Here is a 19548-nt window from a genome sequence, read left to right on the forward strand (position 1 = left end):
ATTATTTACTTGTGTTATCCTCGTGTATACTTCCAATCAATGAAGTAAGTATTGCTTATTTGCAGTGAAATAAATGCGTACATTTTTGTTTTTAAGTTGCCTGGAAAACTAAATGAACTGGATAAGAATGGAGACCTGGCCTTGGATCTGGCCCTTTCAAGGAGGCTAGAGAGCATTGCGACTACCCTCGTGAATAATAAAGCAGATGTGGACATGGTCGATAATAAGGGCTGGAGTCTTCTTCATAAAGCAATACAACGAGGTGAGCGTGCTGCATAATAATCTTACCCCTAGAAAGAGAAATCCTTATCAATTGTTGTGGTGTTCTGTGTTCTCTCAATGGCAGGTTCATTACCTTTCATTATTTGCAGTTTGGCTGCAATACTTACCATTATTATTGATTGTATACAACTTAATTATTTAAAAAATAATGTAAGTAACCTAATTTCTCGGAAAAGCAGATCTCCAGCCAGAATCTGATGTTCTAAAGAGGCAAGGTTTTTCTATATGGTGATCCATTATGTTTAAAAAAAAATAACTTGTCTATAAATGACCTCAATTTACAAAGTGTAATGACAAAATCGCTTGCTAGCCAACATGCTCAGTCCTCTAATGACAAAAATGGTCCTTTCCTGGTAGAGCCACCTCTAACAACTTCCATCTTTTGGCTATGTTCCATGGCATTATGTCAGAGGTTTGGACAGTCTTGGTGCTTCTTGACGCCAAGAAGACCTTTTACTCACGTGAATGCCATTTTTTGTTTGCCATCATGCGCCAAATGGGGCTGTGGCAATATTTCAGCTGACTGACGTAACTATTGTATGATTCCCTAATGGTAAGGGTACAGGTAAATGGTTATCTATCCCTTACATTTGATGTGGGCAATGGCACATGACAAGGTAGTCCCGTTTCACTATTACGCTTGGCCCTGACATTGATCCGCTTGCTTTAATGTTATGGTAGAGACATAGCCAGCGAGGTATTGTTTCCCACACAAAGATTCTTACTCTCCCCATACCCTACAACATCATCTTGTTTTCTTATTTGTTAAAAACCAAAAGATAAACCTCAGCCCCATTTTCCATGAAATCGTCTGATTTGGTAGTTGTACTAGTATAAGAATTAACTATCAAACTTTGAGTCAGAGTTGATCTCACCTTTTTATTGGAAGGAGTTCACAAAATAACTTATGGTTTGCACCACAGAAATAGTCTAGTTTCTCTGAAAAGGGCTAAGCTTTGCTACTTGAAACCTATTCCTTTTTGGGTGTTTTCGCACATTACAACAAAACACTGACCTATGTCAGGGCAAAGGCAGAGTCTCTAACTTGTCCCTTTCATCATTGGGGCTCACCTTCTCCTTCAAGAGACCAGGGTCATACTATTCTGCTTTACCTCATGCCTTGATGCCCATCCCTGAAAACTGTGGAACCAGGGTATTGGAGAAAGGAACTGCAAAAGAGGAACCTTTGAGTGTAGAAGCTACTCTTGAAGGACTTTAGCTTCGAAGGATATACTGGCACATTGATTAAGAGACTTGTGCTTGGGACCTTGTCATGTGGTGACCAGTCCTGGAGAATTTTGCTTAATTACTGATTTAGCCTAGCGAGCTTGCCGGTATAAAATCCACCAAAATGACTGTCGTTTACTGTGCTGAGTAACCAAAGCGATTCCATGAACTCAGAAATGGTACATTCATCCCGATCCAGTCCTTGTTTCAACCATTTCTGTTTGAAAATACATCCTTCACCTTTGCCACTGCCTTATTTGAGTTCCTACTCATGCAATATAGTTGAACCTTAGTTAGCTTAGCCTTTAAACAACTGTCACCACACCTGCTGGGTTGATGCATGTCGTTTTTGTGTGTGTGTTCTTGCAAACGATTGTGGGCAGGCAGAAGCAATTACAAGAAATCTACCCTAAGTATTCAGCTTAGACAGAAGACATCTATACTTGATTCATTTGCTACTTCTTTGCCACCCAGCAACTTTCACAGGGAAACTTTAACTGACAACTTGAAGCTACATCAAAATATTTAACATAAGTTGTTCTGTTATGTACTGAGATTATCGGTTCTTAGGAAGATGTGATTTAGGATTTGTAAAGTAGCAGTCTCTGCTGACTCGTTATCTGAAGGTGAATTAGTAGTATTATAGGAGATAGTTGATTTTGGAGTCCAGCATATAGTGCTTTTTTGATAACCTCACCATTGAAGGGCAGGTGAGTTATGGGCTGGTAATGGTCCAATATGTTCTTCAGAAATGGACGTCTCTGGGCTTCTGCGATTATGCCTTGAGTTAGGGAAGCTCTGCTAATGATGAATAGTGGTGAAAGAGCCTCTCAGTTGAGTGCTTCTGTAAGACTAAAGGAAGAGGTTTGAATTTACAAGTAAGTATTATAAATATAAATACAAGAGTGCCTAAGGTGAGTCACTTGTACTACTTTATCAAATTATCGTAGGGTGTAACCTGTAGAAAGTTTGCTTTAACATACTTATTCCATAATATACCTAAAAGTCAAGTATTGCCTTCTCTTGAGAGATAACCATGGCAGCTTAATTCCCTCTGTTGAGTATGATGTACACATGTTCCCTGCTCATTGTAATTATAAGGGACCTTTCACTTCTACAGTCAAAAACTGTTTAGTGCACGAATAATTATAGAAGATTTGTGCACAAATTTCAAACTGATAAGCTAGTTCAGGCTTCCTGGAGTTTGACGACAATACATACTGTACTTTTCAAACTACTAATCAATTTTCTCTCTTCCTCTGTGAAAGACGACAGATTCTCTGCCAATTTCCTCATTAGAAATGGTGCCCTGGTAAATGCTGCCATCACGGGTGATCAGGAGACACCACTGCATCTTGTAGCATTAAAATGCCCCAAGAAATGCTCTGCTGATGTGATGACAGAAATGTCACAGATTGCTGAAGCACTTTTACAAGCAGGAGCCAATCCAAACATGCAGGACAGCAAAGGAAGGTGAGACACTCAGTTGTGTTTGTGTGATTTTAAACAGTCTTTGTTATTTAATACACAATTTCAACTTGCAGGTTTCTTTACTTTTACACCTTTACATACCTGCCCCAGTCACAAAATCATTTGCATGCTATATTTTTTAAACCAATACCTTGTACAATGAATTCTTTATGAGTTTGGTGAAACAAAAGACAGGTATTCCTAAGAATAGAATTATGTTGGTAATAGGGCAAAAGAGGGGAAACAAAGTGTCTGTAGTTGCACAGTTTTGTACAGTGGCATTGGTCAGAAATGCAGCATATACTTGTGTTGTTGTAGGAATGATAATTCAGTAGGGGCAAATAATCGAAGAATCGTTCATAACTTTCCCTATGGAGAATCCAATTATTTTTAATCTAGATTTAGTATGTAGCAGCACTCCAGATTCAATTCACAGTTGGCACAATCTATGGCTAATTATTTATTCTTCCATCTTGTAAATCAAAAAACTGAGTATATGTGTTTGGTCCATTTGGGATAAGTAGAAACTAGTAAGTATTAATGCACAAGAGTCTTCATTGATGCAAGGATGAAATAACAGGACCCTCACACAATCAGAAACCAAGCAATTTATGGTGATCCACTTTGGTATGAGCATGAATGGAATTACAAAGCAATATGATAAACTGGTGTTCTGACAGTCATTAATATACATATGAGCTTTAAGAAAATCATGAGCGACGAGATAGTTGACTGTTTTGAAATTATGGAAGATGTAGGAATGATGACATTTTTTAATATAGCGAACAGATGGAAAATTATGTAATCTGGCATACCTCTTTATACAGCCTATAATTTGTGTTAAAGGGATCATTGTTGCTTAACAGGATAGTGGAGAGATACCGGTTAAAACGCATGTAAAGACCAAGAAGTAGAGAGTGATACAGAAAAGGGTATTCACCCTCCGGTTACACCATGTTGTCCTCTGGTAGACTCCTCTTTTCTCTAGATTTATAAGTAAATAGGCTGCAATGTTATAGTATTTTTAAGCTTTTTTTCTAAATTGAATTATTGCTTTAGTATTATTGACATATATATTTTAGATTTACTGTAGAAACGTTTTTTATGTTTTATTCAGATTTTAAGTTAACTTTAGTCCACTAGTCAGTAAGAAAGTCATTATGTAGTCTGAATGTTCTGAATTACATTCATACCTATAAACACCCTGTGCTTCATCATGTTCGAATACCTAACTAATACTTGTCTAGATTCCAGATGCTTGGAACTGGGTTGCATTTTACGATTTTCCAAGGACAGTAAACTACAGGGTGTTCCAAAGCTAACCAATTTTTCGATGTTGGCTGTTCATTATCATTCAAAATGTGAACAGTTGTGGGATATTTCATGCTTCATATGCTCATGCCTATAGTAACTGATGTAGGTTAATTCAAATAGTCTCCTTCCTTCATTCTTTCTTAATAGTTGCTTTTTTATTTTCTTAAAGAACACCATTACACGCTGCAATAAGTTCAAAAAATGAACAGGTTTTTCATCAGCTGCTCCAGTGCAAACAGTGAGTATGGAAAGAAGATTTAATCAATAGAAATATATTGATAGTTGATCTCTTTGGCTGCTTGGCAGCGTTGAAAATGTATTTTGCTTTAAACTGTGTCACAGCAGAGTAGGGTTTGGACATCTGTCCATAGATGAATGTTTTAGGTTTGACTGAACAAAATATCAAATGTAATCAACTTTTCCACTGAGGTGAATTGTTGATGCTTATATGCAAATCTGTCTTATATATTTTTTCACCGAAAGAAAACCGTTAAAAAGTAAGATATGGTTCTGGCTCAAATGTAACCAATTATGGTTATCAACGTACTTAACCCTCACCATATCTCATGTTACCTGCCATAGTGTTACATTTTTATCTATTTTTTGTGCTGCATCGAAATTGGTGTTATGAGTGTGGTGTGAGTTATTTAATGTGCTGAGTGCATTGCTAACCATCCTGTTGTTTTATGCATTTGAGCAAAAATCAAAGCTCACTTTTTAACTATGTTTTTTAAATAAATTGAATAGTTCCTTTTTAGGTCTCGCCTGGCTTTCGCATCGCAGAGCGCTGCTCTCGCCATGCGATGGCTTTTTGTAATTAAGTCAACATGTGCACGCGTACGGAGGGACAAAGATGAAGTTGGGCATTCTAAATGCATGTGCTTTGTTTGTCCCTCCGTACCCGTGCACATGTTCAATCGATTACAAATGTTCGCACATGTGGACAGCCCAACGCTATCTTTGTTTACCTAACATGAGAACAAAGCATGGGCTCTCGCTTGTTTTGTATGCCTTGGTAATAATCGTTAAAGTCTTTCATGAGAATGCTTCTTTATTTATCACACGAGGAGGCACACGAGCGGGCTGCGTGTAATCCTGTCTTTCTTATAAGGTTTTCAGCAGCATTGCTCTTTAAATTGGCTTTTTGCCCTGGGCGTGTTTCTGCTTTGGGCGCACGGCCTTACTTGCCAAAGGTGTACTCCCTCGGTAAACGGAGCTAGACAGGAATGAAGGGTGTTCTCTGACGCTACAAAATAAAAGATGCTGCGGGTTATTTCTTCCCATGAACATTCCATAGTTTGCTTACACACTTCCTGATGACACACACATAGGTTTAAAAACCAGAAATTTGCTTCTGTGGCAAGTTTAATGGAAAGGCCTATAGAAAGCCACAGACCGGTATGGTGGTCGGAGTTCAAAAATTTCTGTGCAACAGTGGTACATTTTTAGACAGTTTATACTGTCTAACCCTAGGACTCTGCTGTCATACAGCTGGCCCTGTAAGGCCACCAGTATGAGTTGCTCGGAGAAGTATCCCCAGAGCGAGCCCTCTATGAGCAACTAACTACAAGTTCCAGTATTTCAAGCCTCGCAATGGAGTGGTCTCCCTTCCAACCTCAAAATTACAGTCTTGCGCTCCTCTCTCAGAAAAAATTTGAAAAGAGGGCTTTTTCGACTGCAACTGTAGGTTATTCATTTTTTCCGGTTTAATCGCTATCTGTTTTTTCCAGTCCCATGACACCCTTTTTGGGGAGCAGTCTGCTCTATAGAACTCCGCTCTGTCCCAGAGAGGGAAAGAGAGACGTGGTGACGTGCCTTCTGCAGAGTTGGTGCGTGTAACCCGTATGTCACCATTTCCGGTCCTTGCCAGGTAGCTCCTTCTCCACAGTATACTTAGGCTCTCATTATGAGCTGGCTGGAATGTGGTGTGGGCAGGGCTTTAAGTGGGATAACGAAACTGGGGTGGGGGTCTCTGAAAGGCCCGTGGTGAATTTAATTAAGGGCGTGGCTTACAAACGGGTAAGCAAAAAATCTGTGTTTAGCACAGTGTGCCGCCGGACTTGTATTGTGCTGTTCCTGTCATTGCGACCAGATATATGATACAACAAGTCACAACATACCTACAAGTCAGAACTATTGACTTTGTCAACGGTTGCAAGTTGCAAAAGATGAATAAGCAGCAACAAAAGCTAGTGTATAATATTGAAAAAAACTTCCACTTAAAGCCCTGATGACACCACGACAATGTTGCTGATCCTGAGTTTTAAAAAGAGATGGGAAATCCAGAGAGAAAATGTCTCTCTGGAATGGATTTCCCTTCCTGTACAACGCTCACCACGCACACATCGATGTGCCTGCTGTCACTGCAGTCCGGGGGGAAAACGAGCATTGAAAATGCAATAGGTCTCGTCTTTGATTAAGTTAAAGACAATTGCTTTGCTAATGGTATTGTATACAAAAGCAAATGGCTTTAACTTAATCAAAGGCGAGACATATTGCATTTTTAATGCTTGTTTATGGTGCGCTTGATTTCCAACCCCCGGCAGGGATTGATCCCAGCCCTGTGCCCAACCTTTTGTGAGTGTGCACACCTTGCTGCACAAGGCCCCCAGCCATACATTACTGGAGTTTGGTGCAACCCCCAATGTGCACAGCCTTAAGCGACCAGCACTTTGCTGTCCCCTAATTGCCACTGTGCAATGCTCCCAGGCTCTGGCCACAGTGGGTGTTGTGCTCTTGGCCAGGTCCAACCTGTGGTAAGAGGCTGTGCCCAAGGCACTGCCTTTAATACGCCGTAGGATTGGGTGTAGGACTTGGCCTGTGGCCAGGCCCTGCATCCAACCCGCTGCAAGTGTCCAATCCCAGCTTTGCATGGATCAGAATGATGGTTAGCTGCTGGGCCTGGTCTACAACCAGGCCATGTGCCTAACCTCCCACTCTATGCCAACCCTCATTGCAGGATGTGTTGGTCCTTTTTTTTTTTTTTGAAGGGACAAACTTTTTCCCATACATATTTCTTTTATACTCCTTGTGTGATTGTTTTTTTCTCAATAACACAAAACTTTTTAGTCAGTTATGTCTGACTCATGAGTTTTATGGTAGCCGAAAATACATTTAGTTATTCTCAAGACAATTCCATTTGTTAAAAAATTCAAATGGTGATTGATTGAAGTCATGACCCACAATTTAAAAAAGCATACATATACTAGTGTTACCCATTTCAAACCTATTAAGAAACTTTTTTAAATGGTTATACTTCAGACTACTGAGCAGATTGTACTTCTAACCAGCGTCCCTAGAAAACCAGTTGATCTATAAGTAATTATAAGTACATTCCAGCCTTTTCAAGACTTTACTGCCAGTTCCACATCGATGTTGAGACCTCAGGTACATTGGTTTGCAGCTAAATAATATATTTAGATTCTAACCTTCACAATTACCTCACTCTCTCTCCACCTCTCAGATTCTTTTCTACTCGGTCATAAAGTTGCAAGAGCTCATTCTTACGGCTGTGTAATTCTCTGCAGGCTCTTGCTTCAAGATATGTGATCTCACAGTTTTTATGGCTCACCTATATGCCAATATTAGACAGGTTGAGACGTACTGCCTACATGCTTTTTCTTTCATGAACACTTCCAAAGGTATACGGTAAAGGCTGAATTGCAAGTCATATGATTTCTGATCTGTTTCAAGTCCTTGTCATATGGTACTTTATATTGGTCTATCTTCAGCATATTCGTGTAAATCGACACTTTGAAAAATGCCTCTTTCTTATTCTTTTTTTCGAACTTGTAAGTGACTGTGTGTCTAACGCTTTCTTAAGGATGGCAATTTTCTGTAAGTTGCTTGTATATTCCCATTTAAATATTCCCTATCACTGTATCACTCTAAGATATTTCAGTTCTTTTTTGGGGGGAATGTTCCTAATCTTGTGGAATCATTTACTACAGGTAGTTACACACCTAACTGTTTTGCCTTGATTTTTGTTAACATTTGTCTGGTTATCGAAAAAGCAGATCTGTACGTGTTACACCTCCTAATCTATTCACAGGTTTGTCTAAGACTTTGTGGGGTAGCCTCTCTGTGTATTAGGATTTGTTCTTTCTGTCTTGAACTTTCCAGTGCACTTCGGCAGTGCAACAATTATCCATTTTAGGTTGTTAGGATGTCCTGTATCAGTATGCAAACGACCTCCCACTGTGAATATTCTGAAAAGGGAAGTCTCAATCTTATTATGAATCAACAATTACATCCACGTTGTCTACTCTAATGGTTCTCAAATGAGCCATTTACTGTAAATTCTGTGTGTTTGCATTTAACATATTTACAACATTCTCTGCACCTTCTTTCCAGATGAAGAATATAGAATGACATAGTACTGAACTTGTGTGTTGAAGCACATAAAGCCCTTAACACCCAATAAGGATTGGACCTCCAAGTACATGCAAACTAAGGCGGATATAGACATCACTCAGTCACCACAACCTGATGTACGCTAGAGCACTATACACATTGCCCTAGGCACATGTCCTATTGTAGCAGTATCTTCACGCATCACACAGCCACAACAAAAGAAACGCAGCAGAACTTTAAAGAAAAAATTCTGAGGAACTCTGGGCTTGTCTTGTACATAAAACACAGCAGCCACCACTACTGTACCAGCGCCACCAGAGCTTTCCTGCTCTCTACTCCAGTATAATGAGAACTATCCTCTGCCCACTGGTTCCTCTCAGTACCCTGGGGGGATGTGAAAAGCAGAAGGCTCTACAGCTCATTTTTAATGTTGATGCCGAAGAGGAAGAGCAACTAAATAAAGCGCTAACCTGTTTGTTTAGTTGATAACACTTTACCACACAACTCAGTTACATGAAGGACTGCACAGCAATACAATGTGTCTTTTTTTAATAGATTAAAAGGGCAGCCTCATTAAACCAGAGAAACAGACCAGTTTACATCCATGGTCAAGATCTGGCTCAAAAACTGAGAAGAATTTCAAAGACCCAGTAACAAATGATGATGCTGAGGGTGAAATGAAAATTCAACTGTACCTCATCTTAGACAGGGGCCCATTCTACCAGATTCCCTTGTCATACAGACATCTACATAGACATTTCTTGTGCATGGTAGAGGAGACAACACGCCTCATGATAAGGAAAGCAAAAAAATCGTACTGCTGATGGCATTTGAGTTATCTAAGCAGTGGTGTATTGCTAACTTACTAGCCTTCTTAACATATATGATAGGCACTAGTCAGAGGCAATGGAGGAACTACCTCAACATTTGCCTGAACCACAACTAAAAATGACACAGGAGCCTGCTTAAGGGGCTCCAATGCCAGTATTAAGTATGCCTTGGATGCAGTAGATGCAGCCACTAGACAAGTAAACAACAGCGTTTCTCAGCTATCATGCCTCTCTGCAAATTTTCTTGTTTTGAATGGAAGTCCTTCTGTATCTCTTGCTTTTTGAGGAGGAACATTTATTCGGACCTCATGTACATGAGTTGCTCAAGAAAATCAGAAAGAACATCAACATGGCAAAGGTCATGGGTGTCTTCAGGCAAAAACAAGAGGTCCAATTTTCGCAGTTACTGATGTCTGGCTGCAAAGAGTAGCACAGGCAGTCTCCGGTAACCATTTTAAACGAAGCAAACTTTTCAAGCTGACAGTCAAACGCAGTACAAGCCATGGAAGTACTTCAGGGTAATCTTCTACTCTAAATGTTTCTCTAGGTCCAGAGGTGTCCAAGAAAAAAGGGGAAGGGGTGCCACCAAACAATGACTTAACAACCCTACCCCCGGAACATAAAATACCTGATTGGGAAGACTGCATAACCCCAATGCATTCCATTATTATGGAAGAGCATAACCTGAGATCATTTAGTTCTCTCCACCGTACCTATGGATATTGCTTGGAGTTCCATGCAATTCCTTCAATCATGCACCACTATAAAATTAGCAAGTTACACCTCACGCTTTTGTTGGAAGAGGTGATGACTTTACTCTCAGAAGAAGTAATAGACCTTAACTACTCACCAGCAAATGAGTTAGGACTGTACTCCCTGTACTTTCTCATGCCCAAGCAAGATGATAAATTTGCACCCAGTACTTCTTATCTTAAGGCTGTTTAACAATTACATCACACCCATCCACTTTAAAAACACCACACTACCAGAGGCCGTGTAGCTGCTGAAGCTAGATGATGACATAATGGTAAAACTCAACTGCATGGTTGCCAACTTCCACATTCCAGTGTATCCAGCGCAGTGCCAATACTTAACGTTTTTGCTAATCATACTGCATTACCAGCTCAAAGTCTTGCCTTATGGGGTTACCACTTCCTGACAATTGTTTACCAAGCAAATAGCTGTAGTGGCTCCATATTTGTCACCGACAGATACATGTGTATCCATACCTTTAGATGACTGGCAGGTAAAGGCGATGACTGATTCAAAGTGTTTCACCAATACCTAGCAAAGAGTTCACTTTGTGGATCGATTAGACTGAACCATCAATGTGAAAAATCACACTTGCAGTTTTAACAAATTCTAATATTTTTAGGAGCCTCACTCAATTCAGTCACTTACAAGTACTACCAAGACAGGAATGGGTGATTGCATTTCAGAGATTGCTTCCACTTTAACAGACCTTGTGCAAACTCCATCTGCTTTCCACATATATGCCCAGTTGAGCACAGTAATCAATAATACGTACTTGATCGAGGACTCGAAGAAATAAGTAAAAAAGATGCCATTTTGAAAGGGACCGCAGGAGAGTTTTGGGTTTATTGTTTTTCTTTTCGATCAAAGTAAGCAAAGTTGTCTCATGAAAAGGAGGTAGTGGGTACCCCTTGAAAAGTTACCGACACTGCTATGGTCACTGACTGGCTTTAGGCAGCCTGCCACATACAAACATGTTTTTGGACCCCTGGCTGGAAAGCCTCTTCCCTCTGAGCCAAGACACAATGCACATCTTAGGCAGAGGTGTTACACTTCCTCTCCCAGGATAGACCAGTGCTTGTAGGGAAAGGTTCAAAGGGCCTGCCGCCTTTGTAATGCGACGTCCAGCCTCTGCTGCTAGCAGCAGATGACAGCCCCCGGTTTACACCCCCACTTTAGGTGAGATACCTGGCAGTAAATGTTAGGAGAATAGGTGCTATGCCCACCTCTGCCTACTCCACTTCTATGGTGGGGAGGCGCGGAGAAGCCCATCTGTTCGAGGCATGTGGGCTGCTGAATTCATATCCTGTGCATAGATCGTCGCCTAGTGTTGGGTCCGAATGATTGCACTTGTCTTGGAAGAGTCTTCGAAGTATCACGAAATAGGTGACTCCTCCCTTGGACTACAGTGCGCATGGGCATCCTCTCCATCCTCAGATTGTTTTTTTCCGCCATTGGGTTCGGATGCAAACTCCTATACTCCAACTTCGGAAGCGAAAACAAAACTTTTCTAAAGTCCAAAAGGCCTTCGATTCGACAGTATTGTTCTGGATCGCTACCTCTGTACTCGATCCAGCCTTCCATCTCCAAACGGTCGTCAACGCGGGCCGTTGGGCCTTTTCGACGCCACGTGAGCCGACCGTCGATGGAAAGAAGCCCGTTTTAAAAGGTCCCCGTAATGCCACGCCAAGTTCCCACATACTGATAAATACTCAGTATGCAACAAGTGCCTTTCCCCAGACCATAAAGAGGAAAGCTGTCCAGCCTGTGCACAGTTTCGATCCAAGAAAACTATTCGGAACCGACGTGCAGCCAGGCAAGAAATGCAGCGACAGGCACCAGACCCGGACAACCTCCGATGACGACCAAGATCTACAAGAGGCGCCGGACTCGGACCTAGAGATCGTCACCGTAGAGGACTACTTGGACTCCGATGACGAGATACCACCGGGGCAAATCGTGAGTACCCTGCCCCCAACACCATCTACCCCAATAACAATGGCTCCGGTCAAGGCATCGCCAAAAGGCCTCGGCCAAGATCATAAAGTTTCGATTGCCCCGCCAGCCGGCTAGGCTCCGAAACCGAAACCTTCGGAAACCCCAGGGCCCAGTAACATCGTCCCGAAGAAGGTCCCAGAGCCAAAGAAGGTCGCCGACCCGAAGGGCGTCGATCCGAAAGCGGCCGTACAGCCAAAGAGCGTCGAGCCGAAAAAGACTGTCGACCCCAAGAGGGCCGCACAGCCCAAAATTGTCGACCCAAAACCGGTTGTCGACCCGAACAAGGCCACACAACCCAAGGGCGCCGAACCGAAGAAGGTCGCCGACCCAAACAAACCTTCGGTACCAAAAAATCGTCGACCCGACAAAAAGGCCCCGTACCGAAGCACACGTCCATTCCAGAACGTCCTCTCGGACTGAAAACACCAGATCCGAAGACACCAGTCGATCCAAAAAAGACAATTGTCTCCGGAAAGGACGCTCAGCCCAAAAAACAAGACTCCAGTCGATCCCAACAAAAACATAGACTCTGGAGACAACACTTCTCCGAAGAAGCCTACGGAGCACAAAAAACGCGCCAACCCGAAAGACAGTCGACCCGAAAAAAGGCCCGAGCCGAAAAAGTCGGTTCCTAAACCTAAAGTCGTCTACAAACCAACGCCTAAGACTCAACCCAGGACTGTTGAGGAAGAACTCTTCCACCCAGATCCCTCTGACGACCAAGCAAAAATTTTATTGACCCACAGACTGGTAAAGTTACCATCCTGCATAGGAAAAAGAGGCCTTTGGACTCTGAACCTCAGTCCCCCATTCCACTAAAGAAAAAGGACTTTGGAACTTCTCCTTCTAGACCCTTCATTCCTTTTCAACCTATCATACCTTCTACTCCTTTCAATCCTTATATTCCTTACTCTCCCTCTCATCACGGGGACGACGAGGGTAACACAGGGGATGAGCCACAGCCTCAATAACACTTCCCACAGGACACTGAGCCACAGGAACCATGGGAAGAGCCAACTGACCCTTACAGCACCCATCCCATCCCTGACATGACCTCTTATCCTACTAAACCGTCTCCTACTGACGACACCGTAGTTTTTAATCAGCTCATAGACAGGGCTGCACAGTTCCACAACGTGGATATGCATAACGACCCCGTTGAAGAAGACTTCTTGTTTGACACCTTCCCCACATCAGACAAAAAGTGTCAAAACACTTCCCATGTTAAAGGGAGTTCTGAAACGTGCACCGGACATATTTAAGAACACAGCCAGGGCACGGGTAATCAACCCTAGAATAGAGAAAAATTATAGGGCAGCCCCTACAGACCCTACTTACATCAAAGGCAGTTACCACTTGATTCACTGGTAGTGGCCAACGCACGTAAAAGGGCCAACTCCCAAACAACCGGGGAGGCACCTCCCCCAGACAAAGAGTCAAAAATACTAGAGGCATCAGGGAAAAGAGTAGCGGCACAAGCCTCCAACTCGTGGAGGATAGCTAATACACAAGCTCTACTGGCTCTGTATGACAGGGCGTATTGCGACCAGCTAGAGACCCTAATGCAACACCTACCTGAGCCTTTCCAAGCACAAGCCCAAGATCTCATACAGGAGGGGAAATTCATAACAAACGCCTCCTTCAAATGTGCGCTTTACGCAGCAGACACTGCAGCTAGGTCAATCAACACTAGCGTTCTAATCTGCAGACATGCATGGCTGCGTATTTCTGGTTTTAAAAATGAGGTACAGTCCACTATCCTTAACCAGTCTGTTAATCAGGACTTTCTGTTTGGCCCTGCTGTCGTCACCATTTTGGATAAAATGAAAAAGGACACAGAGACAGAAAAATCTATGGGAGCATTGCAATTTCAGCAACAAAGGGGCTCCTTTTGTTGCTCCTCATAGAGGGCAAACACACGAGGACATAACTCACAAACAGCGGCCTCATGTAAAGGTAACGCACAAAGTTCCTTTACTATAAACACCACCAGAGGAGGCTACAGAGGTAACAATACGAAGGGAAGAGGACGTGGAGGCAAGAACACCAGAGCCTCAAAACAGTGACTCTATTACACTACCTCCAGACCACATAACACCGGTCGGAGGCAGACTCCAACAGTTCCTACCCGTCTGGAACAAAATTACCACAGACAGGTGGGTGAGAGAAATGATCCAGTCTGGCTTCTGCCTAGAACTGACTTCTTCACCACCAAACATACCACCAAGACATCGTCTAATGTCCAGAGAACACATCACCCTATTACAACAAGAGGTGAACTGCATGCTAGAAAAGGGGGCCATAGAGCAAGTCCCTTTCCAACAGCAAGGGAAGGGAGTGTACTCCCTATATTTTCTTATTCCCAAGAAGGACGGCTCTCTCAGACCAATATTGGACCTCAGACCCCTAAATCAATACATACTGTCGGAGCACTTTCATATGATCACATTACAACAAGTGCTCCCGATGCTACAACAGGGGGATTTCCTAGCAACACTGGACCTCAAAGATGCGTATTTCCACATACCCATCCATCCAGCCCACAGAAAATACCTCAGGTTCACAATAGAAGGTCAACACTACCAATTCAAGGTTTTGCCCTTCGGGATTACCACAGCTCCAAGAGTGTTTACAAAATGCTTAGCGACCGTGGCAGCATCTCAGGAGGCAGCACGTCCATGTGTACCCTTACGTGGACGATTGGCTTATACAAGCAAAATCGTACCACCAATGCGCAGCACACACGTCTCAAACAATCCAGCTGTTACACAGCTTAGGATTCTCAATCAACTACACAAAATCACATCTGCAACCGTCCCACATACAGCAGTACCTGGGAGCCACCATAAACACCTCGCTGGCAAAGGCGTATCCAAAACTCAGCAAGGATAGCCAGTATGCAGACACTCATTCGCAAATTCCAGCCACAACACTCTGCCAGCTCAAGTCTTTATGCAGCTCATGGGCATGATGGCCTCCTGCATATTCATTGTCCCCCCATGCCAGACTCCAAATGCGCCCATTACAGGAATGCCTAGCACGGCAATGGAACCAGGCTCAAGGGCAACTAAAGGACCTAGTGTTGGTAGACAGTCGCACTCGCAACTCTCTGTAGTGGTGGAACCCACAAAACCTTTCCAAGGGGCGACTGTTCCAAGAGCCAGTTCCACAACTAGTACTAACAGTGGACGCATCACTGACTGGCTGGGGAGCCCATCTCCTTCAATACACAGTACAGGGGCTCTGGACAAACAAGCAGAGAAGGCTGCATATCAACCAACTAGAGTTGCTAGCGATATTCCTAGCCCTAAAAGCATTTCAGAAATGCTTGTACAGCAAGACGGTGTTGATTCGGACGGACAACATGACCGCAATGTACTATATCCAGAAACAGGTAGGAACGCACTCTCCACAGCTGTCCCATCTGGCACAGAGCATCTGGAAGTGGGCGATTCCAAAAAACATTTTTCTCCTAGCAGAACACCTTCAAGGGAAGGACAACCAAGTTACCGACCTGCTCAGCAGGCACAGCCAGCAATTACACGAATGGGAGATTCACCCCCAGGTCCTCCAACCATTCTTCGAGGAGTGGGGTCACCCAGAAATAGACCTGTTCGCCACAAAAGAAAACTCGAAATGCCAATACTTTGCCGCCAGGTTCCCACATCCATTGTCACAGGGCAATGCGATATGGATGAACTGGTCAGGCAGATTTGCGTACGCTTTTCCCCCAGCACCACTGATCCCGCTGGTGGCAGGCAAACTGCGGCAACACTCCCTCACACTAATCCTAGCCGCTCCCACATGGGCGAGACAACCGTGGTACACGACGTTCCTAGAACTCAGTAGTTCCCCATTAAAGACTGCACCTTGCACCTCATCTTCTAACTCAGAACCATGGCGAAATCAGACACCCAGATCCCAACCAAATGAACCTAGTGATCTGGCTCCTGAGGACTTAGAATTTGGATATCTTAACTTGCCCCCAGATTGCATGAATATCATTAAAGAGGCAAGAAGACCAACCACCCGATCGTGCTATACAGCTAAATGGAAAAGATTTGTTATTTATTGCACTAATAACCAAATCAATCCATTAGACGCATCAATACAGAACATTATATGTTACCTGCTGCACCTAAAAAGATGTAACTTAGCATACTCTTCAATACGGCTAACACCATGCTGCCATTGCAGCATACCTTCAAAACAGACAACACCTTTCACTGTTTCGAATACCAGCAATCAAAGCTTTTATGGAGGGTCTAAAAAGGGTGATTCCTCCTAGGCACCCCCCTTCCCCAGTCTGGAATCTCAATATAGTGCTTACCAGACTCATGGGCCCTCCTTTCGAACCTTTACATTCTTGCGAAATACAATTCCTAACGTGGAAAGTTGCTTTTCTACTGGCCATCACCTCACTCAGAAGAGTGAGGGAATTACAAACGCTTACAATTCAAGAACCTTTCATGCAGGTACACGCCAACAGGGTGGTTCTTAAAACAAACTCTAAATTCATGGATAAGGTTGTATCCAATTTCCATATCAACCAATCAATAGAACTGCCGGTGTTCTTTCAAAATCCACAGTCAGTAGCTGAGAGAGCCCTGCACACACTAGATGTAAAGAGAGCTCTACTTAACTATGTGGACAGAACTAAATCCTTTCGGAAAACAAAGCAACTGTTTGTTGCCTTTGCACCACAGCACAAGGGGAATCCAATTTCAAAATCAGGAATAGCCAGATGGATAGTTAAATGCATTCAGATATGCTATCAAAAGGCAAAACGCACTTTAACCGTCCCCCCAAAAGCACACTCCACTGGGAAAATGGGGGCATCCATGGCTTTCCTAGTAAATATTCCTCTTGAAGACATCTGTAAGGCAGCCACATGGACCACCATACACACTTTCACAAAACATTACTGTGTAGATGTACAAACAAAACAGCAAGCTGCTGTAGGCCAGGCTGTCCTCAAAACTCTTTTCCAAACTGCTGCAGCTGGCACAGGTAGCCACCGCTAGAGGAGATACTGCTATACAGTCTATGCACAAGATATGAATTCAGCAGCCCACATGCCTCGAACAGAATATGCTACTTACCAGTATGCATCTGTTCTTGGCATGTAGGGCTGCTGACATTCATATCGCCCGCCCTCCTCCCCAGTGCCTGTAGCAGCTGCAGCATTCTCTCTGGCATGGGCATCTTTTACTTTGTTTTTCGCCATTGTGGCAGAGATGGAGATAGCAATCTGAGGATGCCCATGCGCACTGTAGTCCAAGGGAGGAGTCACCTATCTCGTGATACTTCGAAGACTCTTCCAAGACAACAAGTGCAATCATCCGGACCCAACACTAGGCGACGATCTATGCACAAGATATGAATGTCAGCAGCCCTACATGCCAAGAACAGATGCATACCGGTAAGTAGCATATTCCTTCAGTCCCTGCCACCTTGAAGATGGTGATACCCCTTCAATCAGGGCTTGTTCTATGCCCCCTTCAACAGGTGGGAGAAAAAAATGTGGGTGTAGTCACCCCAGTTAAGGTGCCCATTGGCCCTACACCCTAAAACGCCCCTAAATTTAGTATTTAGGTGGTTCCCCTAACCTTGTAAATTAAATCTGCGACGACCTAAGAACAAAGAAGACATCCCTGCAGAGAAGACTGAAGACGATGACTGCCTTGACCGCAGCCCTACTGGCCTATCTCCAGCTTCGACGACCCTGCGACCTGTCATGCAGCCAGTGACCTCTGAATACCCTGGGAAGACTGTTGCCTTTGAAAAATACTCCAATCTCCGAGGACATCATCCCTGTCCAGAAGAAACCAACTACAAGGACTCTGAATCCAAGGTGATCCACGTCTCTCGGCCACTGAGCATCCGACGCCCCCGGCCAGAGTCTGAGTGGCTCACCTGTCCAGTGAAGTCTCACGATTGATCCTTACCTTAAATCCAGCATTGGCTCACCTCTCCTGGAATCCACGATAGCTCCTGCAGTGTGAATTCAGAAGCTCCCCCTGTCCGACTCTGATGTCGTAAGGCACCCCTGCACCCGAAGTGCCTGGGCCTTGGTGACCTGAACTGACAGTGCCCCTTCGAACCCCCCCCCCTACATCTCTACTTACCTCTGCTGTCGTTGGTCTCCTTCCTGCATCCTTCCGGTGCAACGCCTGCAGCTTGTTTGTCAAAAGCAGTATCCTCATTCAATCAATCGGGGATTTGTGAAGCGCGCTACTCACCCTTGAGGGTCTCAAGGCGCTGGGCCCGACACAGAATTTGCACCCTGCACCAGGCTGCTGCTCATTTATGTTTGGAGCTGCTTTGTGGCCCCTCCTGTGCTGGTCCTGACCCCCAAAGCTTGGCCCCTGCAACCGACCAACTTACCAACAAACAAGCAATGTCATTCCAAGCACCACCAGATTCCATAGAAACTCATTAGTCTGAATTTAAGCTCTGCAATCCGGCTGCCCTTGTGCCGCTGGTGGTGCAGTTTTGATACTTACCTGACCCCTGCCTCTTGCTGCCCTTTGGTCCCGAAGCCTGGAACTCTAAGTGTAATACTTACCTGTTTAACCACAGTATTGTTTTCCCCATAGGATAACATTGGACTGTTCAGAATTTGTTCTGTCGATTTTTGAAAGTCAAGAGTATTTATATTTAAAAACGTACTTACCTTATTGTAAAGATCTTGGTCTTAAAATAAAATACAAGCGTAGCTTATTTTTCTAAAATTGGTGTGGCTCTCCTTTTTGAGTCATGTATCCATCATTGGGCAATGTTGTGCAATAAATGTTTTACACTCCTCTGTGTTAGGCCTAATGCTGCTCGCCCACACTACCACTAATAGTGCACTTTGGGTTTTACATTGTGCCCTGTACACTTTCGGGTAACCCCTTGACTCTGTACACGGTATAACCAGCTAGTGGCAATACCATATACACAGAAGCGGCTTCCTACACTCCCCTTCATTAGACCATTTTCTCCCCTAAGAACTGCCAGTCTTGGACATTCCTCCCCTAATACCTGTGAGTCCTGAACATTCAGACTATGATCCGGATGTTTCAGCATCTGTCCTAGATCTCCGTGAGGAAGCCTCTGAGGACGCTGGGACTGATGAACTCCAGCATCCTGTTGATCAAGCATGCCAGGTGTAATATGTGGGCTCAACAGTGTGATCTGAAGTCCCAGTGCTCTCTGATCACCTACAGATTTTGCAGCAGACTGCAAAAGGCCTGCAGTGCTGGATGCTGGGCCCCAGTTGGGTCGGCTACAGACCCCTCTCCCTACACCACCCAGAGCTAATAGTGGTGACTAACGC

At 43.8% G+C, this 19548-nt stretch overlaps 1 protein-coding gene across 1 annotated transcript in view; it reads left to right on the forward strand.

The window, feature by feature from the left end:
• ANKFY1 (ankyrin repeat and FYVE domain containing 1) overlaps nucleotides 1-19548 on the forward strand; it is a 505630-nt gene that overhangs the window by 156931 nt on the left and 329151 nt on the right. The window contains exons 7-9 of the mRNA XM_086954801.1: nucleotides 97-262; nucleotides 2778-2982; nucleotides 4463-4531. Coding sequence (XP_086810927.1) covers nucleotides 97-262; nucleotides 2778-2982; nucleotides 4463-4531 — 440 coding nt within the window. The remainder of the gene's footprint in view (nucleotides 1-96; nucleotides 263-2777; nucleotides 2983-4462; nucleotides 4532-19548) is intronic.

This window comes from Lissotriton vulgaris, chromosome 2_1 (genome assembly GCF_964263255.1).
Source record: "Lissotriton vulgaris chromosome 2_1, aLisVul1.2, whole genome shotgun sequence".
Lineage (NCBI taxonomy): Eukaryota > Metazoa > Chordata > Amphibia > Caudata > Salamandridae > Lissotriton > Lissotriton vulgaris.